We start from the raw sequence: 23,498 nt of genomic DNA on the forward strand, positions 1-23,498 counted from the left end.
TAGTTGGGGTTAGTCCTGCTTTGAGCAGGGGGTTGGACTAGATGACCTCCTGATGTCTCTTCCAACCCTAATCTTCTCTGATTCTATGATAAGGTATAACATTCTTAACAGGAAGAAAAGGAGTACTTGTGGCACCTTAGAGACTAACCAATTTATTTGAGAATAAGCTTTCGTGAGCTACAGCTCACTTCATCGGATAATAACTTTTGGAACAATGTACTAAGGGCCACGGTGAATTCTCTGTCACTGGCGATTTGTAACTCAAGATGGGTTGCTCTTTTCTGAGAGATCCACTGCTCTGCTTCAAACCAGGATGAATTCAGGGCAGTCCTATGGCCCTTGTTAGACAGGAGGTCAGACTAGATCAGGGGTTCTCACAACAAATTTTTTGGTGGCCTCAGCGAGTGGCCATCAACTCTTGCTGGTGGTCGCTCTGACAGTTTTTCCTAAAATATGTAATTAACTTTAGGAAAAACAAATAAATATGCTCGTACCCATGTCCAAACCACTGTAATTTATTTACGTAGGGGTTATTTTTTGCAGACTCAATAATAAAAATAATGTACAGTTGTCTCTATTCTTTAGACCTAAACAGAAGAGAAACACAAATAATGTGCTTTGCAAGTTTTGCTTTTTCGGTTGATATTTTTTTCAGACTTGCTAGCTAGTAAGTCTGCTACTGTGAAAACTGATAGTTGTATATTTGTTAATATCACTTTTCACAGCAGACTTACTCAGCCCCGGCAAGCTAGGGGACAAATTAAGCCCTAGATGGGGAGGTGGAGGGGGGCAGGGAGGATGGGGGCTGGGTAGAGGGCTGAAGGAAGAAGCGGGGGACAGAGCAATGGTGGGGGTTGAGAACAGGGCTGGAGCCTGGGGTCTGGCTGCGCAGCTGAGGGCTGGAGTGGTGTCAGGGGCAACGTGGGGGGTGAGCCCAGGGCCAGAGCTCTTTAGAACATGGGATTTTCCCCTAACACCGCAACCAAGTGACCTCTTGATCTTTCTTTCGATAAGTCGCTTAGACTGATTGCTAGCTGCCATCACTTTGTGCTAGGGCTTGCAGCTCCTATGAAATGACCTCACACAGCTCAGGGTCCATACCAACCTCTTATTCTCCCTAACCACAGCGCTTGGCCTCCTCACCTCATGTGACAGGGAGTTCCTCAGGGTAAATCTGCTGGGGAGGGAATTTATTGTGTCCTTTTCAATCAGGGTGAAGGGACTTACTCCACACACCGGCCCTGAGCGGGTTGAATTAGGCCAGGCAGGCCCAATTAAGTGGCAAACAGGGGAGAGATTTAGGCTACAGGGAGGCTGCTAATTGGATGCAGGCTCATTTGTGAGGGACCAGGCAGGGTTTACATCAAGCCAAGAGCCTGATACCAAAGAGAGGGCTGCAGGGTGAGGTGTGGCAGGGAAGGGAGAGGAAAGGAGGGGCAGGAATCCATGAGACCTAGGAGAGACGGGGCTGACTAGGATGAGGGGAAGCAAGGTAGGAAGTGGTCCAGGGGTGAAAACAGTGAGGTTAGGGAAGATGTGCAGACCTTGACTGTTTGGTAAAGGGCCCTGGGGTGGAACCCACAGAAGAGGGAAGGTCTGGGTTCCCCTGCCGGGGGGTACTGCCAGGGGCAGCCAGCTAGCAGGCTGTCTGGGTCACGACAGGAGGGACAGGGTCAGGGCAGCGGGTGTGAGGACAGTTGAGTGTGGTTTCTCTGGAGAGATCTGGAAAGTGTCCTACCCCAGCAAAGGAATCCGCTTAGTGAGCTGGCCGGAGGGACAAGTCATGAAGAGGGAGCAGCCAGCAAGAGCAGGGCCACAGACTGAGAGTGCCAGAGAGTGATGGGATGCAACCACTGGAAGGGGCATTGGCCGGGCAGAGTTAATCCCCAGAGTGGCCACGAGGAGGCGCTGTCGAGCTGCGAGCAGAGAGCTCCATGACAATACGTTGTGCGAGTGATTTCGTCCCCTTGCATGGCCTGGAAGCCTGGCCCGGAGCCACACCACATCCCCGTTTCCCGTCCACAAACGCACCCGCTGGATTTGGGGATGGTTTGAAATGACCTGAGATATCAGGCAAGGCAGGCGAATGACTCCGACAGCTTGGCTTTATTGGACATTATCCAATAGTACCTCGAGGCCCTGAATGAGATGGGGGCCCCGGTGCCGCAAGGAGTCCAGCTGAGATCAAGGCACCCCATTACTCTGGGAGTGCCATCTTCACAGTGAGAGTCAAGCCATGCGCCAAACAGCTCACAGTATAAATAGAAAATGGCAGGATAATTCTCCCCACGTTACAAGTGGGGAAACTGAGGTGCAGAGAGACTCAGTCCCTCCCGCTCTAATGCACTAGACCCCACTCCCCTCCCACTTCTGGGAGAGAACCCAGGAGTCCTGGCTCCAGCCCCCCTGCTCTAATCCACTAGACCCCACTCCCGTCCCACCATTGGGGATAGAACCCAGGAGTCCTGGCTCCCAGCCCCCCATGGATGCTCTGAAGGTTTGTTCCAAGTCCTGCTTGTCAGTTTGGTGTGTGGATCTGGAGCAGCCCATGGGGAGGTGATGTGGGTGGAGCTATTGTTTGGGGGTGTCGGGGGGAGGGGAGGCACCGCTCTGGGCCGGCTCGGCCCCATCACCCTCCATCCTCTGCTTGTACTGGCGCTTGAAGAAGCCAAACTGGAAGGAGACAGAGGGGAGAGAAGGTGAGAGCCAGCCGGACAGAAACAGATGGACTCATGCCTGGTGGGGGGTTGGGGTGTGGGAGCCCCCAAAGTAAATACCCTCTCCCCTTCCCCACCAGCTGGGAGAGCCACAGGCCCCACCCCCAGGGTGATGAGCTGTGGGGGAGAGGTCCAAGCCCTACCCCCCTCACCTTGTAGAGGGCTGCGGTGATGAGAGCCAGCAGGATCAGGCCCCCCACGCTGCTGCCCACGATGATGGGCAGGTAGTTATAGACCTCGGAGTGCTCCACCACCGTCTGCACCTGCGGGAGAGGAGCTGTGAGATGGGGACCCAGGAGTCCTGGCACCATCACCCGCCCCTGCTCTAAACCCCCAGACCCCACTTCCATCCAGAGCAGGGACAGGACCCAGGAGTCCTGGCTCCCAGCTCTAACCACTACCCGATACTCTCTCTATCCCGGGCGCAGTCACTCTGGTACCTGGCACTGGACGAATCCCTCCTTCTGGGTGTATTTCTTCTCCTCGTATTCAATCCGGGCCTCGCTCACCAGACTCACTTTCTGCTGCTGAGTCTGGAACAGAAAAATTCACCGTCCCTGACCAGAAATGACACAAACCAGGCCGGAGCGATTTACAGGCCGTTCACACAGGGGCAATCCCTTGCCCGGCACTGAGATGCAGCCACCTCTGGGGAGGGGAAGAGGAGCTGTTCACACAGGGGGTAGGGGGATCCCTCATCTGGTGCCGGGAGGCAGTAGCAGCTCTCGTACCTGGGAGACCCACTGGAAGCTGACGTTCCCTTTGATCATAAACTCCAGCGGCTGCTGCATTTCCAGGGAGGCGATTCTGCACCGGATCTTCTTACAGGTGGCCACAGAGCAGTCCTGGGGCGGAAGGATATCGCCGGGTGAGGCGGGGGCGTGCAGGGGCTCAGCATGGCCATGAGGGTCTGGGTCTGTTTATAGCAGGGGTCCCTCCCCCAGCTCAGCCCCCCACTCGCTGTCTGTGTTAGTGTGGAGGGGAAGGGGCTGCTGGGATCCGCACCAGCCTGTACTCACCAGCAGGGGGCGCTCGCTCATCTGCTTCACAAGGTCCTTCGAACCAGGCGTTTCAGCCTCACTGACACACTGAGCCAGCTGGGGCTGGGGAGGGAGAGAGACACGGTGTTAACGGGGGTGGGAAGGGGACCCGGAGCCTTTCCCCTCTATGGGGCACTGGCTCTAATCCGGCCCTAGGACAGGGGACTGGCTGGTTTAGGGGGTGGGGACAGGGTGTGTTTCCCCCTAGGCAGCCTGTCCCAGCAGGGGGCGCTGTAGGGCAGAGCCGGCATCACTGGGCCCAGCTCACACACACAAGGGCAGGGAGAGGCAGGTACCTTGGAGGGGACGACCTCAGAGGCGTCCCACACCCGGACCCCGCTCAGCTCCACGGGGAACTGGAACGTGACCGAGATGGGGACGCTTCGCTGCCGCAGGTTCTTGACCTGAAAGAAACAGACTCGCTACAGGGCACTGCAGGAAGAGAACCCAGGAGCTCTGATCCCCAGCCCCCGCTCTGACCCTCAGACCCCACTCCCCTGCCAGAGCTGGGGATAGAACCCAGGAGTCCTGGCTCCCTGCCCACTCCCACCTTCATCTCTCCATGCTCTAACCCACTAGATCCCATTCAACCGCTTCCACTCCCTCCCTCTTTCCCGGTATCCCCCCTCGCACTCTGTGCCACCGGCCTCACCTCGTACCCATGTGTCACTGGCACACTTGTCCCTGCCTCCTCGACAGAGAAGTTGACGTACTTGGTCGACTCCTCGAGGCTGGGGGAGGAAAAGGACGGAAGGAAGGAGAGAGATGGGAGTGTGATGGATGGGGCTGGAGAGTGGCGGTGGGGTGTCATGTCCAGAAGGGGGCGCTGTGCTACAGGGAAGGGCTCAGTAGGGGGCGCTCTCCCTTTGCAATCAGCACTGGCACCTATGACCCCGTGCGGCGCTAGGGACACTGTGCTTCAGGGAAGAGCTCAATAGGGGGCTCTGTGCTGCAGGGAACAGGGGGCCCAGCAGGGGGCGCTCTCCCCTCTGTCTCCGCACTGACCTACCTGTTGAGGATGATGAAGATGCCGTACTTGACAGGCAGCTCCGCCCGGTGATTCATGCGCTCGGTGATGGGGCCGCCATTGTCACTGGGGGGAGGGGAGGGCAAAGGGGAGAGACGTGAGGAGATGCAGGCAGATAACTGTGCAGGGAGGCTGCATCACAGATTCATAGATATTTAGGTCAGAAGGGACCATTATGATCATCTATTCTGACCTCCTGCACAACGCAAGCCACAGAATTTCACCCACCACTCCTGCAAAAAACCTCACACCTATATCTGAGCTACTGAAGTCCTCAAATCGTAGTTTAAAGACTTCAAGGAGCAGAGAATCCTCCAGCAAGTGGCCCATGCCCCATGCTATAGAGGAAGGCGAAAAACCTCCAGGGCCTGGAGGAAAATCTGCCCTGAAGGAAAATTCCTTCCCGACCCCAAATATGGCGATCAGCTGAACCCTGAGCATATGGGCAAGATTCATCAGCCAGATACTACAGAAAATTCTTTCCTGGGTAACTCGGATCCCACCCCATCTAATATCCCATCACAGGCCATTGGGCCTATTTACCATGAATATTTAATTACCAAAACCATGTTATCCCATCATACCATCTCCTCCATAAACTTATCGAGTTTAATCTTAAAGCCAGATAGATCTTTTGCCCCCACTGCTTCCCTTGGAAGGCTATTCCAAAACTTCACTCCTCTGATGGTTAGAAACCTTCGTCTAATTTCTAGTCTAAACTTCCTGGTGGCCAGTTTATATCCATTTGTTCTTGTGTCCACATTGGTACTGAGTTTAAATAATTCCTCTCCCTCTCTGGTATTTATCCCTCTGATATATTTATAGAGAGCAATCATATCTCCCCTCAACCTTCTTTTAGTTAGGCTAACAAGCCAAGCTCCCTGAGTCTCCTTTCATAAGACAAGTTTTCCATTCCTCGGATCATCCCAGTAGCCCTTCTCTGTACCTGTTCCAGTTTGAATTCATCCTTCTTAAACACGGGAGACCAGAACTGCACACAGTATTCCAGGTGAGGTCTCACCAGTGCCTTGTATAATGGTACTAAAACCTCCTTTTCCCTACTGGAAATACCTCTCCTGATGCATCCCAAGACCGCATTAGCTTTTTTCACAGCCATATCACATTGGCGGCTCATAGTCATCCTATGATCAATCAATACTCCAAGGTCCTTTTCCTCCTCCGTTACTTCTAATTGATGTGTCCCTAGCTTATAACTAAAATTCTTGTTAGTAATCCCTAAATGTATGACCTTACACCTCTCACTGTTAAATTTCATCCTATTACTATTACTCCAGTTTACAAGGTCATCCAGATCCTCCTGTAGGATATCCCGGTCCTTCTCTAAATTAGCAATACCTCCCAGCTTTGTATCATCTGCAAACTTTATTAGCACACTCCCACTTTTTGTGCTGAGGTCAGTAATAAAAAGATTAAATAAGATTGGTCCCAAAACCGATCCTTGAGGAACTCCGCTGGTAACCTCCCTCCAGCCTGACAGTTCACCTTTCAGGAGGACCCGTTGTAGTCTCCCCTTTAACCAATTCCTTATCCACCTTTCAATTTTCCTATTGATCCCCATCTTATCCAATTTAACTAATAATTCCCCCTGTGGCATGGTATCAAATGCCTTACTGAAATCGAGGTAAATTAGATCCACTGCGTTTCCTTTGTCTAAAAAATCTGTTACTTTCTCAAAGAAGGAGATCGGGTTGGTTTGGCAAGATCTACCTTTTGTAAAACCATGTTGTATTTTGTCCCATTTACCATTGACTTCAATGTCCTTAACTACCTTCTCCTTCAAAATTTTTTCCAAGACCTTGCATACTACAGATGTCAAACTAACAGGCCTATAATGACCCGGACCACTTTTTTTCCCTTTCTTAAAAATAGGAACTATGTTAGCAATTCTCCAATCATACGGTACAACCCCTGAGTTTACAGATTAATTAAAAATTCTTGCTAATGGGCTTGCAATTTCATGTGCCAATTCCTTTAATATTCTTGGAGGAAGATTATCTGGGCCCCCCCGATTTAGTCCCATTAAGCTGTTTGAGTTTCGCTTCTGCCTCAGATATGGTAATGTCTACCTCCATATCCTCATTCCCATTTGTCATGCTACCATTATCTCTAAGATCCTCTTTAGTCTTATTAAAGACTGAGGCAAAGTATTTGTTTAAATATTGGGCCATGCCTAGATTATCGTTGACCTCCACTCCATCCTCAGTGTTTAGCAGTCCCACTTCTTCTTTCTTTGTTTTCTTCTTATTTATATGGCAACAGAACCTTTTACTACTGGTTTTAATTCCCTTTGCAAGGTCCAACTCTACTTGACTTTTAGCCTTTCTCACTTTATCCCTCCATGTTCTGACCTCAATAAGGTAGCTTTCCTTGCTGATCCCTCCCTTCTTCCACTCCCTATATGCTTTCTGCTTTTTCTTAATCACCTCTCTGAGATGCTTGCTCATCCAGCTTGGTCTACAACTCCTGCCGATGAATTTGTTCCCCTTTCTTGGGATGCAGGCTTCCGATAGCTTCTGCAGCTTTGATTTTAAATAATCCCAGGCCTCCTCTACCTTTAGATCCATAAATTCTTCAGTCCAATCCACTTCCCTAAATAATTTCCTTAATTTTTGAAAGTCAGCCCTTTTGAAATCAAAAGCCCTAGTTGCAGATTTACTTTTGTTAATCCTTCCGTTCAGTTTGAACTGAATTAGCTCATGATCACTTGAGCCAAGATTATCCCCTACAACCATTTCTTCTATGAGGTCCTCACTACTCACCAAAACCAAATCTAAAATGGCATTCCCTCTAGTCGGTTCAGCAACTACTTGATGAAGGATTCCATCAGCTATCGCATCTAGGAAAATCTGAGCCCTATTATTATTACGAGCACTCGTCCTCCAGTCTATATCTGGGAAGTTAAAGTCCCCCATGATCACGCAGTTTCCATTTGTATTTACTTCATTAAAAACATTAAAGAGCTCTCTATCCATATCCAAATTAGATCCCGGCGGTCTATAGCACACCCCAAGCACTATCACGGGGGAGACTCTAGTAGCTTTCTTCCCCAATGTGATTTTTGCCCAGACGAACTCTGTCTTATCCATTTCATTGCCTCTTATTTCTTTACATTCTACCCCATCATTGATATACAGTGCTACTCCACCACCTTTACCTTTATTTTGGTCTTTCCTAAACAGCACATACCCTTCAATACCCGTAGCCCAGTCATGACGACTATTCCACCCTGTTTCTGTTATCCCTAGAATATCTGGTTTCACTTCCTGCACCAGTAGCTCTAGTTCCTCCATTTTGTTACCTAGGCTCCTCGCATTGGTGTACAAACATCTTAATTTTTGCTGTTTGGCCTCGCTCACGTTCTGTACCCAGTTAGGCACAGTCATTCTACAGCCAGTATGAGCTATTCGACTGGTCTCCACACTGCTCTTCCTCCTTATATCCATTCTCCTACCCATGGCTGTATCCTTTCTTACTTTGTTTTCTTCCCTCTCAATGCTAAAATCCGGCCTCTGCCCTGCCCTGTTCCCTGCACGGCCCCCTCCCATTGCCCCCACCCCGCCCCCTGGCCCTGCACGGCCCCCTCACCTGCTGGCATTGGCCGTGATCTGCAGCCTGTCCCCCAGGTCGGCCTCAGAGGAGACGTCGAAGGTGGCCACGAAGACGGCCTGGAAAACACACCGGGGTTGAGAGCTGCTGGGCTCAGGGCCTGGGGAACTGCCAGAGACTGCAGGGACGGGGCAGGCACAGGGGATCAGGGGGTCTGTTGTATGAACTTAGATGGTATAAATGGGCCCAGAGAGGCAAAAGTGTCAACATGACCCTGTCCCTGCCCAACAGCATTAACCCAGTTTGGGATCTAGAGACCTCAGCCAGCTCCATGCCGTGGCCACACCCCATTCACCGTCCTTGTCTCACAGACGCAGAAGAAATCAGCTAAGGCCTTGGCACTGTAACGTGTTCAGCAAGACTTTTATCCTCCCCCTGCCTGGCGCTTGGAGAGAGTGTTTTATCCTCCCCCCCTCGTCTGAGCGGCTCTGGACGCAATCCCTGGCCGCTTGGGGGAGGAGAGGAGGTTCGTGGAGGGGCTGGAGCCGGCCTGGGCGCGGGGGTTAAAGTCCAGCCCCGGTTCCCAGCAGACAACACCGGGCAGAGGCACAAGTGGGGAGAGCAAAGAGCAGCGCAGGGAGAAAATGTCCCTTCTGTGGCCCCTGCTGCCCCTTGCCGGCAGCCTCCCTGCTGGAGAGACCCCGGAGCAGCCACTCCGAGAGCTGGCAAGCGGGGCCAGCCTCGGGCTGGCGCGGGCGCTGAATTTCACTGCCGTCCTGGGCCCTGGCTCCCGGCAGCGAGCACCACACACAGGTGTGGCCAGCTCAGCCAGACGCTTCTGAGACGGAGGGGAGCGAGAAGAGAAGAAAGAAGGCGGGGAAGGGAAGGAGCCCATGGGGCGGAGGTGGGGAGACAAAGTCGCCCATCCCAGGTGGTGTCTGGATCTCGCCGGGGGCAGGGGCAGGTGGGTCCCTCTCCCTGGGCCTGGCCCAGTCGGATCAGGACACCTCTCAGGATCAGGATGACGAAGGCCCAGTGGTGTCACGCTGGGTCCGAGGGGACGGGTTTGGGGGCAGCCATGACAATGACGCTGGCTGCTTCCCTTTCCCTTGTCTTTTACTGAGCCACGGTCGCCTCCCTCCCCCCCCTCCCCGAGTCGCTTCTTTTAAGGACCCCAAATGTGGGAGGGAACAGCCCCTCTCCTCATTATTTTCTCCCCCAGTGAGGCCTAATTTCCAGCCCCCCAAGTCTGGCCGTTGGTTTGCAGCCTTGGCAGGACCTGACCCCAGCCCCGGAGTGACCTCAGGACTCTGTTTGCACTGACTTGCCGGGCTCCCCGGGGCACTTTCCCCACCACATCGCTTGTCACGGGCTGGGCTGACCCCAGGGAACTGCCCCTCTCTGCTCCCAGCTGGGCTCACCCCTGGGGAGTCCACAGGCCAGGGCCCATCCCTACCTCGGCCCCGCTCCAGAAGATGGGGTGGTTGATGTGGCAGGTGCTGTTCCTCTGAGTCTGCTCCTCAGAGCCCACGGCCGAGCTGCACTTAACGGCCACGGCCCGCCTGTTGGACTGAGCACGGGAGACCAGCCAGTGAGAGATGTGGCCCACAGAGCCCCCTGCAAAGCCCCCGCCTGCCCCCTGCAGCACAGCGCCCCCTGCCGAGCCCCCCGCCCACGCCCTGCAGCACAGTGCCCCCTGCCGAGCCCCCTGCCTGCCCCCTGCAGCACAGAGGCCCCTACTGAGAACCTGCCTGCTTTCTGCACCAGCTGATCTCTCACATCCATCCCCTGTGTCCTGCCCCCCACGTCTGCAGTGTTTGGGGGGATTGGGTGGTACCTGGAGCAGCAGGACCCGGCGGTAGGACAGCGCGGCCGGGTAGAAGAACCGCACCATGGTGCTGTAGGAATTCTCCCCGCGGTTCTGGATGGAGACAGTGGTGTTGAGTTCGGGGATGACGCCCACCACCAGGGTGCTCAAGCTAAGGGGGAGAGAAAGGGGTGAGCTTCCTCAGGGCAGTGCCCTAACAGCTCTGTGAGCTTCCTATAATGGTGCCCACTCAGAAGCCATATGGAAATGTGGCATGCTGAGGCCTGATGGAGTAGACGGGCCTCACCATGGAGTGTGGGGGAGGAAGCAGAGGGGGTGACTTACCCTGAGAAATTGAAGGAAATTTGTAGTTCATCAGTGCAGACTTTGTCACTGCCACAGTCCTTCTCAAACGGGAGCTAGAGAGAGATCCAGGAAGGGGTTGCGGGGAGAAAGCAGGAAGCAGGGTGGGTGCGAGGGAATTGGAGTGAAACTCAGTCAACTCAGTCATCAGATGAAGTGAGCTGTAGCTCACGAAAGCTCATGCTCAAATAAATTGGTTAGTCTCTAAGGTGCCACAAGTCCTCCTTTTCTTTCAGTCAACATTGTCACTCATCCTCCAATCTCAATTGCCACCACCACGACCAGTGCAGTGTGAACTAACACCGTCACCATGAACACACCCGCAATAACCTCCCGCAACACTGTCCCCACCACCACTGCATTCTCAGCCTCAACAACCACCAGCCCCAATACTGATTTGACAGTTTCACCAGCATTGTAGCTGCCGCACCCTCTGCCAACACTATGACCCACACGACCAACTCTGCCATCACCACCACAATCAATAAAGTGTTAACCAACACCGTTACCAGCATCATAAGCACTACCATCTCAGCCAACACTGTAACCAACACCGTTACAATCTCATCAACCACCACTAAAAATGTAATCTGAAACAACACTGTTACCAACAATGCAGACACTGCCATCGCAACCAGTGCTGTCAGCAACACCTCTATAGTCTCAAACACAACCACAACCAGTATCAGTACAATCTGAACCAACACTGTCACAACAACTCACCCACTCTACCTAAGACTACACTTCCGCCAACTTTACAGTCTAAATTGCAACCACCTACCAGTACAGTCCCAACATGTAACTTAGAACACAGCCACAACATCCTCAACCAACACGGCCACCAACACCACTACAATCTCCCCACCACCACCAATATATTCTGTACCAATGTCAGCATCAACAGCACAGTCACTACCACCTTGCCTCAGGCAGTCACCAAGGTCAGTATCGTCTGAACCAGCAATGTCAACAACAACAAAACCACTATAACCTCACCTCACACTGCCATCAAGACCAGTACAGTCTAATCTAAACCAATGTCACCAACACAATCACTACAGCCTCAGACGATAACCTCAGCAAGCTCACCACAGTCTGAATCAACAATGTCACCAACGGCACAACCGCTAAAACCTCAAACACTCGCCCACACCACAATCTCACGCATTAACACCAAGCATTGCTACAGTCTGCCCAGGCGCTGTAACCAAAAGCACACCCACTAAAACCTCTGCAGACCGTCACAAACACCATTGCCTGGCCCCGGCGGCCTTACCGAGCCTGCAGACACCCGCGTGGAGTCCTCACTCAGGATGGGTCTGAGGCGGCTGGCGGCAGTGATGGGTTCCCCCGTCAGGGTGTAGTTGAGGCGTAGGGTGATGGGGGTCAGGGTGTCCTCAGGGCAGAGCTGGGGAGACAGACACGTAGGGACCCATGAGGAAAGGTGGGATCCATAGAGAGGTTTGTTCTCTGGGTGATTTGGGAGCAAGGGACAGGGTTGGAGGGGCAGACACAGCGGGAGGGGAAGGAGCTGGGACCCCTGCGCTCACAGGTAGCTTTATCTTATATGGATCACATTTCGTCTCAATGCCGAGCCGCAGTTCCCTGCTCAGGACGGGGCCGGTGGAGTCGAAGGCGGCTCGGATCTTCGTCCGCCCGGGGTCCAAGGACAGGCTGTACTGGATGGTGCTGGAGATCCCGTTGCCTATCACAGAGGAGAAATGAGGGTCAGAGAGACGTGAGAGCAGGATCGTTAATGGGACACAGAACATGGGGCCTTGGCACCAGCTCCAATCTGGCCCCAGGGCAGGGACTGGCTGGCTCAGGAGGTGGGAATGGAATATGGGGCTTTTCCCCTCTAGAGGGCACTGGCTCCAATCCAGTTCCAGGATGGGGCACTGGCTGGCTCAGGGGGGTGGGGAATGAGACATGGGGCCTTTCCCCCCTAGAGGGCGCTGGTTCCAATCCAACCCCAGGGCAGGAGACTGGCTCTCTTAGTGGGGAGGGGAGCGGGGGGTGGGTTTGGTCTGACCTAGGCTGTCCCTGGTGCCCTTAGTGACAGTGAAGCAGATATTTGCCCTGCTGGCCTCCGTGTCGAGCTGCTCTTGCTCCTGGCAGTCGAAGGCTGAGGTTGGGATCATGGGGGGCTGGAAGCTGATGGAGACCCCGACTCTGAGCACCGGCCGGGACCTGCCATGGGAGGAACAGAACCGTCACCCAGCTGCTCTCTGCAATGGGGCCAGACCCCCTCCCTCCCCTGAGCCTCCCACCCAGCCTGGATGTGCTCACAGCACCCCAGGGACATGGGTTATGGACATGCAGCTCTGCTAGAGGAGATGCTGGGGGGCAGAGAAGGGAGCAGCAGAGCTGTCATTGTGCCATTCTCCAGCAGGGGGCAGCACTGACACACACACACACACACACACACACACACGCACTGGTGCTGTCTGTGACTGCCATGTGGAGCAGCGCAACGACACAGAGTAACTCACCTCAGCAGCAGGACCTGCCCTTGTGCCCCCACCGCGATGTCTGGCAGTCCGTCCCCCGTCAGGTCTGTCCCGCCACTGACGGCCTGGCCAAAGTAGTGCAGCCTGCTGGGAAACAGCAACCCCTCTATGCGCTGTGGGGCAGAGAGAGCAGTAAGGGGGGGGAAGGGGCGGCTGTTCTGTACAATGGGCACTAGGGGGCAGCGGAGGGTGAGGGGTGGGGAAGGGGCGGCTGTACTGTACATTGGGCACTAGGGGGCAGCGGAGGGTGAGGGGGGGGAAGGGGCGGCTGTACTGTACATTGGGCACTAGGGGGCAGCGGAGGGTGAGGGGTGGGGAAGGGGCGGCTGTACTGTACAATGGGCACTAGGGGGCAGTGGAGGGTGAGGGGTGGGAAAGGGGCGGCTGTACTGTACAATGGGCACTAGGGGGCAGCAGAGGGTGAGGGGTGGGAAAGGGGCGGCTGTTCTGTACAATGGGCACTGGGGGGCAGCGGAGGGTGAGGGGTGGGGAAGGGGCGGCTGTACTGTACAATGGGCACTAGGGGGCAGTGGGGGGTGAGGGGTGGGAAAGGGGCGGCTGTACTGTACAATGGGCACTAGGGGGCAGCAGAGGGTGAGAGGTGGGAAAGGGGCGGCTGTTCTGTACAATGGGCACTGGGGGGCAGTGGAGGGTGAGGGGTGGGAAAGGGGCGGCTGTTCTGTAAAATGGGCACTAGGGGGCAGTGGAGGGTGAGAGGTGGGAAAGGGGCGGCTGTACTGTCCAATGGGCACTGGGGGGCAGCGGAGGGTGAGCGGTGGGAAAGGGGCGGCTGTACTGTATAATGGGCACTAGGGGGCAGCGGTGGGTGAGGGGTGGGGAAGGGGCGGCTGTACTGTACAATGGGCACTAGGGGGCAGCGGAGGGTGAGGGGTGGGAAAGCAGCAGCTACAGGCTAATAGGTACTAGGGGGCTGTGGGGCCCCATCATGTCTCTTTGGGCCTTTCTGGTGACCCCTCCCTGCAGGAGCTGGGCTCACCTGTCTGTACTGGGGATTGAGGCCTCCCTTTTCCCCATGGAAGATGTACAAGGACCCGCTATTGTCGCTCTCCATGGGGGCCCCGATGGCCACATCCGTCTGTCCGTCCCCGCTGATGTCCCCGATTTCGGACATGCTGGCCCCAAAGCGTCCGAACGCCTGCCCCATCTGCCCCTGCAGTGTCTTGGTGCAGATCAGTGTCATCCCCTGCAGGCCCCATCGAAGGAAACACATGGGGAAAGGATCAGCACTGACTTCCAGCAGAGAGTACCCCTGTCCCTACTGACCATCTTTCCCTCTCTCTGCAGCAAAGCGCCCCTTGGCACCGCTCTGTGGCATCAGGGCCAGAACTGACTGGCAGGGAAAAGCTTCACTGAATGATCCCCCCCATCCTACTTCCTGGAGCACCGCGCCTGCTACTGCCATGCTAATTGTCCCAGCATCACAACCCCATGGCAGTGCAGGCAAAGAAGAACCCCAGGCCATCCATCTTCCCCCTGGCTCCATCCTCTTTCTTACCGGCCAGTTAATCAGGCAGTTATAGACCCGTCCTCCATTCAGAGGTGTATGGTACATGGGGGCTCCGATTAGAACCAGGTCCGTGTTCCCATCTCTGTCGAGGTCCACAGCGCACAGTGTACCCCCAAAATATGAGCCAATCTGGAGAGGCAGATAAGTCACCCCTTTAATTTAGTCACCTCCTCCTTCTTCTCCCACTGGGACCCTTCTCACCCTCTGGGGATGAGGATTCAGTCCCAATACTCGTTCCATCCTCAGTCTCACCCTCTCGCTGCACAGCGGGTGGTGCTGTCGCTGAACGTGTTCTTGCACAACTAGGCAGTTAGATCTTGGAGAGACGCTGAATGCTAGCTGTGGTGCAATTGTTTTTAGCGGCTGTGCTAGCCCGAGTAAAGTTTATTCACTGACTGAGTCACTCTTGTAAGTTCTGTTCAGCTGGAATGTATAGGCAGTTAGATCTTGGAGAAATTCACTTCGTTAGTGTAGTGTGATCCTTTTCAGACACTGCTAATATCACTAGCAATGTTTTTTTTTCCTTGCCCGAGTCTCTGCAGACCAGATCCACAAAGGTACTTATGTGCCTAACCCCCAGGCTTAGGTGCACTGTGATTCACAAAACCTCTGCCTGGCTGCTGCTGACCCCTTTAGGTGCCTAACCTGACTTGGTGCCTATGTTTTTGCAGTAGGAGCTCCTTATGTTGCTGCCTCAAGGGCAGGGCATGTGCACTCCTGTCTTACTCTGAGCAGCCAGTTGCCCATTCCCCACCACACCCCAGCAGGATCCACAAACTGGGGGAAGACAAACGCTCCTCCACCTGCAGCGCACCATCTGGTACGTGTGGTCAGAGGAGAAGGACTTGAACAGGGGTCTGCTATTTCTTAAGTCAATGCCCTGACCCCTGAGCTGTGGGCTCCTTCGGTCTTGCCTGTTAAAGTTATTCCACTTTAATTGACTAATGAAATATCAGTTGGGCTGCACAACGTGTACAAATCACAACCACCCTAAGGCCCAGTGGTCAGGGCACTCCCTGAGAGACAGCAGAGCCCTGGTTAAAGCCTTCTTCCTCATCAGGCAAAGTAGGGACTTGAACCAGTGGTCGCCTGTGACCTGATGAGGACTCTAAGCCCCAGGCTATAAGTAGGGCCCTACCAAATTCACACTCCATTTTTGTACATTTCACGGTCACAGCATTTTAAAAATCTTGAATTTCACAGTTTCAGATATTTCAATCTTAAATTTCACGGTGTGGTAACAAAATATGAATATGTATTTAAAAAGGCAAATTAGAAACATGCAAAGCCCTTAAGACTCAGCATTTCTCAAACTGGGGGTCCCAAACCAAAAGGGGGGTGCAAGGCTCTTGTGGGGGGGGGTCCACAGTATTGCCACCTTTACTTCTGCACGGCCTTCAGAGCTGGGTGGCCGGAGAGCAGCGGCTGCTCGCCGGGTGCCTGGCTCTGAAGGCAGCTCTGCAGCCAGCAGCAGCACAGAATTAAGGGTGGCTACACTGTGACCCCTCTACAATAGCCTTGCGCCCCCCTTTTGGGTAGGGAACCCCAGTTTGAGAAACGTTTACATTTGTATACTTTTACCCTTATAGTATAGGATACGTTTATAGTATAGGGTAAAAGTACACAAAAGACCAGATTGCCCAGAGGAGACCAGATTTCACAGTCCAAGACGTGTTTTTCACGGCCATGAATTTGCTGTAAGGGAGGCCCTCCCTCATCTCCTCTGGCTGGTTTGTGAAGATCGTGGTGGCTCTGAGCCTGCCTACTGGATGAGGCCCGACATTTGAGCTAGGTGGAAGAGCGCCTATCTTCCCCCCATTCATGGATCACTGGCAGGGGTAGGTGCCTCCCTGCAGCATCACAACGCCTAAGTCCCTTGGTATGTCTGGGCCTCTGTCTGTATCGGTCTCATGAGCTCTATCTAGACTGTAAGTGAAGGTAACAGCAGTGGGATATTGGAGAGAGGCTGAATGTCAGCTGCGGTGCAATTCCCTAAACCAGCCAAGTTTATCCCCTGCCTGAGGCTCTCTGACTGAATCGTTCCTGAAGGTGAATCCAAACACAAATATTAAACGATGTCAAAATCTTACAGGCTTCCTCCAGCCCTCTCCTTCTCTCACACCCACACTCCATATTACCAGTAACGCTCCCCATACCTGCTCTCCCAGCACCTCTGATCTGCGTGTCCATTCCCCACCCTTGGTATCTCGGAAGAACAGGACGACTTTGCCGGTGTGTTGGTAGCGAGGGGCCCCGACCACGTAGCTGCTCTGCCCATTGGCTGTGATGACCTGAGACGAATAACCTCAAAGGAAGAGAGGGACGTGGGGAGGTGAGATGGGAAACAGCCCTACAACAGTGCTGCACAGAACTTTCCCAGAACTGAGATGCAGCCACCTCTGGGGCGGGGCGCGGGGGCTGTTTAAATAGGTAAGGGAAGCTCGGTGGGTTTGTTCTTACCGAGGTAAGCATCATTCATGTCAGTGGAGGTTCTGGATACGTTGATGAAGCTCGGCTTCCCGCTGCTCCCGTATAGGAATATCCCACCGGACCAGTCATAGGCTCCCACCGCTCCCAGCACAGGCCCGTCCTAAATCGACAGGCACAGCAAAGGGGACCGATTACAGGGAACAGACAGCACGGCATGTATTTACTAGACACGGCCACCACCTGCAGCACAACGCCCCCTAGCATCGTGCTGGGACACTGGGGTCAGTGCTGATGGCCAGGGGAGTGAGCACCCCCTACTGGGCCCCCCACACCACTCGCTGCAGCATAGAGCCCCCTAGTCTCTGCCATGAGTGGGAAGGGGGGTGCCCCCTGCACTGCTCCCGTAGGACTCTGGGCTCCAGGGACACACCCTGGGGCCAGGCGTCACTCACAGGGGACAGCAGGGAGCTGAATCCTTCCTGGGACATCTCCAGCTGGAAGGAGCTGCCGCTCTGGGACTGGGTGCCTGGGGGGAGAGATAGACAGACAGACACAGGAGAGATCATCATAGACAGTAAAGGCCCCGTGTCCCATTCCCTGAGCCAGCCCTTCTCCCCACCTCGAGGCTGGACTGGATCCAGGGCCCCCTAGAGAAAAGGCCCCGTATCCCATTCCGCAGCCCCTTGAGCCAGCCAGTCCCCTGCCCAGGGGCCCCCGTATGAGAAAGACATCAGTGGCATTTCTGGAGATAGGTCAGTAGATATATGTTGGATGGGGAAAGAGAGAATATTTGGGGCCTATTTGAGCTCTGGATTCCCAGCAGCTCCCCGTCCCATCTCAGCCTTGAAAACCCATTTCTAGAGCCCCAGGGCCAGTGCGGCCCCTCCCCCAGCTCTGGTACCTTCGATGGCAAAGATCTTCTCCTGCAGCTGGTTCTGGATGCCCTGGAGGGCGTCAAAATTGTCCACCCGGAAGACGTGCTCATCAGTGGGCTCAGAGGCGATCTCCTGGAGCTCCTGGTGGGCAGCAGGGCTGGAGAAGGCATCACCGACCTTCACGGCATAGAGGGAGGTACAGGGGAGACCAGGGCATCGGCTTCAGTCATAGCCGAGAGCCCTGGGCCAACACCCACCCGCCCCGAGCCCTGCTGGGCCCTCTAGAGGCACGGCTCAGCCAGCGCCATGTGCCGCTCTGGTGAGTGGGGGGTGGCGGGCCGCTGGAGCCTGGAGTTATGGAGCCTGCCTCATTTCAGCACCGAGTTGTGTCAGTTGAACCAGCAGCAGGGCACAGGGGTCTCCTTGCCATGGGGATTGTCAGCGCTCTGGGGCCCAGCATGACTCAACCTCCAGGGCGTAGTGAGGGGTGAGTGCGGGCAATGTCTCCGGGGGCGCCTCGGGGCAAGGGGTGAAGGGCCAGGACCACTGCGCTAGTCTGGGTGGGTTATTTTGATCTCAGGGCAAAAAAATCCAAAAATCCACTGCAGAATGCAAGGAACGTTAGCTAATAGTAGGGATCAAACCCACAGGGCCAATTCAGGGTCAATGGCAACCTGCTGTCACCTTGAGCCACATGAATACCCTCTTGCTTCAAAAGAGACCTAGATCTTGATGCTCATTTCAATCTCTTTGGCTCAGCAGTTTGGCATGTGCCATTCTAGGCAGCCAGCGTCTAAGATTAATAATCTTTTGAATACTTCTTCCCCAGAGGGGCAGTGGGTGCCGTGCACTAGTGGAGATAAACATCAAGTGACTGAGATCAGCTTGGGGAGGTTCAGAGCCACTTTTTGAGCTTCAGGTGTGTACAAAAAAGAACGGTGATTTTGCTGGTTAACTGGGGGGCTGTATGTCAGGAACCCTTTGTTCAAGTGACCCCAAATTTGGACCACTAATCCTAACCTTTGTCCCCATGAGAAATTCCAAATTTCATGGCAATCTGAGTCAGCACGTGGACCACAGGGCAGTCAGAAAACCCAACCTTTAACTAGAAAGCTCTGCTCAACCTGAACAACAGAGGAGCTCCAGCTCTCCTATAATGTCACACGTTGACCAAATTACAACCCAAGGTGAGTTCTTTTCCATTATCTGATGGGAACCACACACCCCATCCCATGTCCCTGGACATGGGTTCAGATCCATACTAGTTCTCCGCACAGCTGCGGCTCACCCCGATGGCATAGCGGATGATCCCAGCACTCTCAGCCTTAGGTATGACATCTGAATAAGAAAGCGGGTCTCCAGATTTCTCCCCATCTGTGATCACAATGAGAATCTTGGTGGCCTCATCCCGAGCTCCTTTCCAAGAGGTGAAGAGCTCCTGCCTGGAAAAGGGGGGTGGGGAATGCATGGGAGGGTTATTGATATGTAATAACACGTAGCTCTCGTCCACTGCTTTGGCATTGCAGATCTCAAAGTCCTTTACAAAGGAGGTTCGTGTCATGCCCCCATTTTACTGATGGGGAAACTGAGGCACGGGGCGGGGATGTGACATGCTTAAAGTCACAACACAACAGAGGCTCAGACCTGGCACTAGAACCCCAAAGTCCTGGCTCCCAGCATCCCCACCCCACTTTAACCTACTAGTCCCCAGTCCCCTCCCACAGCTGGGGATAGAGCCCAGGAGTCCTGAATCCCTATCCCTTAGCTTGCATGTCCTTGCAGTCCATTCCCTGTGGAGTCAGCATGGGGAGGAGAGCAATACCTACACGACTTTCTGGATAGCTGTGGCCGTGTGCGTCGCTCCCATGAGCTGCGTGACCGACCTGAGGAGGCGATCGGGGTCGCGATGCTTCCTGTACTGGAAGAAGTTGAAGTGCTCTCTAAATCTGTGCGAGTACTGCATGAGGGCGAACTGCAGGAGGAGGCAGGGAAGAAGAGAAAAAAACAACCCCGGGGTGGAGGATCAGAAAAGCAGGAATCAGACAAAGTTAACGGCAGGAGGAGGCGGTCGGGATGTCCCTGGTTCTGTGGGAATTTTTTCCTGGTTTTGGATGCAAAATCCATTGCTGCTCCCTGGAGCACAGCACCCCCTAGCGCCACACTGGGGTATTGGGGTCAGCACTGACTGCGAGGGGCAGGGTACGTAGCCAGGGTTCAGCCTCTGCCCCGTTACCTGCGTGTCGGTGCTGCGGAAACGCTTCATGATCTCAGCGAGAAACGTCTTCATTTTTCCAAAGTCCACAGGTGCGATGCTGCCCGAGCCGTCGATGAGGAGCGCTATGTCTGTGGCACGTCTGGGGCACTCTGAGAGGGACAGGAAAGAAATACGTCCGACTCCTGACTTAACTCCACAAACATGGAGAAAACCCAGTAGAAAGAGCTAGACCAGACCAGTGGGTCCATCTAACCTGGTATCCTGCCCCCTCCCTGCAACCCCGGATCAGACCAATGGGCCCCTCTGTCGCAATATCATCCCGTCCCTGCCATGGAGGGGTCCTGAGCGTAGAGCATGACATGCACTGGGATGAAAAAAATACACCCCTCCCCCTCCCAGAGCTGGGACAGAACCCAGGAGTCCTGGATCCTAGCTCCCACTGACATCCTGAATCAAACGAATGGGCCCACCTAGCCTGCTATCCCAACCCATATCAGACCCATGGGCCCATCTAGACCCATCTCCTCTCCTTCCCCCCGCCCCACCCATGACCCCTGAGTGCTGGTTCCTCCCTATGGAGCTGCCCCATACCTGCCAGGGTGTCCGGGATGCGCCAGACCTGCCGGAGGCTCTGGGTCAGAAGGAAGCAGTAGCCGTTGACGTACATGTTCTCCCCGCAGGCCCGGTGCACCGTGGGGCCGCACACCTGGGCCACGAGAGAGGGACGCGGTCAGCAGGTGATGAGAACCCTGGGGGTGAAGCAGGGAGCCCAGGGCCTGCTCCCCCACATGGATATGCAGGGAAAGGCTCTGCCAGGGCAGGGGACCCCCTTGGGGCAGACGGGACCCCAGAACCCAGCACTTGGACTCCCAGAGAGGAGAAAGGGGAGAGACATGGGGACATCACTTGGTTCCCACGCTCCTTGCTATGGCAGCACTCGGTCACTGTTGCCATGTCAACATCACCCAGCGGGTTGCCACTCTCCCTGGTACGTCTGTGCACCATCATTACCCTCCCTGTGATGTCATTCTGCAGTCACTGTCACCATGGTGATGTCATCGGTCTACCACCCTCCCTGCCATTTCGTTGCACTGTCCGGTCTCCCGCATTCCTCCAGAACATCATCACAGTCACGGTAGACATGGTGATGTCACTTGCTTACCGCTGCCCTCACAACACCATCGCAAGTCATTCAAGTGGCACCTGGCTACCACCACCTTACACAGCGTCCTAGGCCATTCGCCCCTTGCCATGGCAACAACGCCCCGATCATCTCCATTCAGAATGCTGCTGTGACCAGGTCACCCCCCTGTTTGCAGCCCTCCCCTGGCTCCCTCTTCTCTATCACATCAAACACGAGCTGCTGATCTTCCCTTTCTAGGCCCTTATCGGCCTCTCCCCCACCCCCCGACCTAGCATCTCTCAGTCGGTGTCGAGCTGCGTCTCTGATCGGCTCCTCGTGCCGGCCTCCACCGCCCAGCCGTTACGTTTTCCAACCAGCCCCTTTGTGCTCTCTCTCGTGCCACCCCTCACACTTGGGACGAACTCCCTGGAAACGGCCACAAAACTACCGCCTTGTCTCCTGCACAACCCTCCTTCAAGCTCTCCATTGCCGTGAGGCCTACAACGAAACTTAACAACGATTAGGCTGCTGGTGCGCCGAGCCCACTGCCGATCATAGCGACCAATATTGTCTCATTGTTTCCCTGTTCTCCTCCCACGTCCCTGCTTGTATCTAGTTGTTGCCTCGTCTTAAACTTAATTTGTAAGCCTCCTTGTATCGTGTTGTTGTTCTGTGTTTGTACAGGACCAAGGACCTGGGGCTCTTGGGCGCTACCCTAATACACCCAATAAATAATATTTTGAAAATGCACAGTTCCAGTCAGGGTGACGTCCCGCCCTTACCACCCCACACCATGACATCTGCTCCAGCGGGGGTGACATCACCCATTCCTGCAATAGCAACCCATCCCCCCGCCAGATGTCCCCCAGTTATCAACCGCCCTGGGACCGTGCACAGGTGTTCACGTCCCGCGGTCACACCTTCCCGTGTGATGGTAGCTCCCCAGGTGCTCATGTCTGTGATGTCACCTGGTTATCACCCACCCTGTGACATCACCGCGCTGACACTCTATCTCACAAACATTGTTGCGGGGAGGACAAGTCTGTGGAATTCTGGGCAAGTGACTGAACTTAATTCTGGGTGATACCCTGGTATAAAAAAGCCGCTCCAGACCCCCCCAGCCCCTCTGGATGTGGTACCCACCAGGAGATTGGAGCCATGGGCAGCCAGAGACAATCCGAGGGACATGTTCACTGCATCCGGGGGCCCTGAGAGGAGAGACACACCAGCACCCGGTTGAGAAATCTTGTGGCTGGATATGTTTAGTCCATCATTTCTCTGAGTCATTCCCCACTCCCACATGGCTCTTCTGACTCAATCTCCTTCCCAGATATGTGGGGGAGGAGGGGAAGTCATTGCACATACCCCTGCAATTGAATGGAAATAGAACCCGAGAGTCCTGATTCCCAACCCCCATTGTTCTAACCCACTAAACCGCACTTCCTTCCTGGCGCTCGACACAGAACAAGCTCTGATCCCGAGCCTCCCCCCACCACACCTCTCTAACCCACTAGACCCCACTCCACTCCCAGAAACTGGAATAGAGCCCAGGAGTCCTGGCTCCAAGTCCCCTCCCCCCCACAGCCTGCCCTACTAGACCCCATAGCAGAGGGTGGCTCTACTCTGGATGGGGATCGCCTGGCAGCTTTTGGAGCCTGGGTCGCACTTGTAGACTTTGCCGGTTTCATTCACTTCTCCTGTCTGCAGCGGGGCCCCGGCGAGCAGCCTGTGTGGGAGAGAGAAGAGAGGGGCTCAGGGGCGCCCCGTCATCCCTAGGGGGAGCCAAGGTGGGGCAGCCCAGTCAGACATGTGGGGCCCTGAGCCCACGTTCGGCCCTTACCCCCCGGCGCTGGCACTCCCGAACTGCACCACGCTCTGCCCAAACCCCGCGGCAGCCTCCTGGAAGGTGATGGGTACCTCCACGTCCACGCTGAACCCACGGCTCGGTGCCAGCACTGCAGGGGTTAAAGACCCATCCATTAGCGCTTCCCCTATGCAGAATGGGGCCAGTGGTGGGGCCTTAGGCACCAGCCCTTCCAGGCTGTGGGACTGACTTCCAGCCTCCTCTGCTCCAACCCACCAAAGTCCACTCACCTCCCAGACCAAGGGATGGAACCCAGGGGTCCTGACTCCCATCCCCTCCCCCGCACCCTCTTTGCTCTGTGTTTGTACAGCCCCTAGCAGAGCGGGGTGGTGGTCCATGGCTGAGCTCTACAGGAATACGTAGAAAAGGAGTCTGGGGATCTGCGTGTCTGTCTGCAGCATGATGCACTTTGAACGTCACATCTGATCACAT

General features: G+C 54.9%; 1 protein-coding gene across 1 annotated transcript in view; it reads right to left on the bottom strand.

Annotated features, from left to right (window-relative positions):
* Positions 1 to 790: 790 nt before the first annotated feature.
* LOC141988523 (integrin alpha-D-like) overlaps positions 791 to 23,498 on the bottom strand; it is a 48,970-nt gene continuing 26,262 nt past the window's right edge. Inside the window, exons 4-32 of the mRNA XM_074954316.1 lie at positions 23,043 to 23,157; positions 22,825 to 22,928; positions 22,346 to 22,410; positions 20,671 to 20,785; positions 20,098 to 20,228; positions 19,691 to 19,836; positions 19,153 to 19,306; positions 17,891 to 18,041; positions 17,442 to 17,515; positions 17,020 to 17,149; positions 16,716 to 16,864; positions 14,548 to 14,688; positions 14,029 to 14,235; positions 13,014 to 13,144; positions 12,554 to 12,711; positions 12,072 to 12,226; positions 11,798 to 11,929; positions 10,504 to 10,577; positions 10,189 to 10,330; positions 9,808 to 9,921; positions 8,391 to 8,470; positions 4,767 to 4,850; positions 4,410 to 4,488; positions 4,054 to 4,161; positions 3,737 to 3,820; positions 3,449 to 3,562; positions 3,158 to 3,250; positions 2,870 to 2,980; positions 791 to 2,673 (exon numbers count right to left, since the gene is read on the bottom strand). Of these exons, the coding sequence (XP_074810417.1) occupies positions 2,572 to 2,673; positions 2,870 to 2,980; positions 3,158 to 3,250; positions 3,449 to 3,562; positions 3,737 to 3,820; positions 4,054 to 4,161; positions 4,410 to 4,488; positions 4,767 to 4,850; positions 8,391 to 8,470; positions 9,808 to 9,921; positions 10,189 to 10,330; positions 10,504 to 10,577; positions 11,798 to 11,929; positions 12,072 to 12,226; positions 12,554 to 12,711; positions 13,014 to 13,144; positions 14,029 to 14,235; positions 14,548 to 14,688; positions 16,716 to 16,864; positions 17,020 to 17,149; positions 17,442 to 17,515; positions 17,891 to 18,041; positions 19,153 to 19,306; positions 19,691 to 19,836; positions 20,098 to 20,228; positions 20,671 to 20,785; positions 22,346 to 22,410; positions 22,825 to 22,928; positions 23,043 to 23,157 (3,443 nt within the window). The 3' untranslated portion in view covers positions 791 to 2,571. The remainder of the gene's footprint in view (positions 2,674 to 2,869; positions 2,981 to 3,157; positions 3,251 to 3,448; positions 3,563 to 3,736; positions 3,821 to 4,053; positions 4,162 to 4,409; positions 4,489 to 4,766; positions 4,851 to 8,390; positions 8,471 to 9,807; positions 9,922 to 10,188; positions 10,331 to 10,503; positions 10,578 to 11,797; positions 11,930 to 12,071; positions 12,227 to 12,553; positions 12,712 to 13,013; positions 13,145 to 14,028; positions 14,236 to 14,547; positions 14,689 to 16,715; positions 16,865 to 17,019; positions 17,150 to 17,441; positions 17,516 to 17,890; positions 18,042 to 19,152; positions 19,307 to 19,690; positions 19,837 to 20,097; positions 20,229 to 20,670; positions 20,786 to 22,345; positions 22,411 to 22,824; positions 22,929 to 23,042; positions 23,158 to 23,498) is intronic.

The sequence above is a fragment of the Natator depressus genome, chromosome 6 (genome assembly GCF_965152275.1).
Source record: "Natator depressus isolate rNatDep1 chromosome 6, rNatDep2.hap1, whole genome shotgun sequence".
In the NCBI taxonomy this organism is placed as follows: domain Eukaryota; kingdom Metazoa; phylum Chordata; order Testudines; family Cheloniidae; genus Natator; species Natator depressus.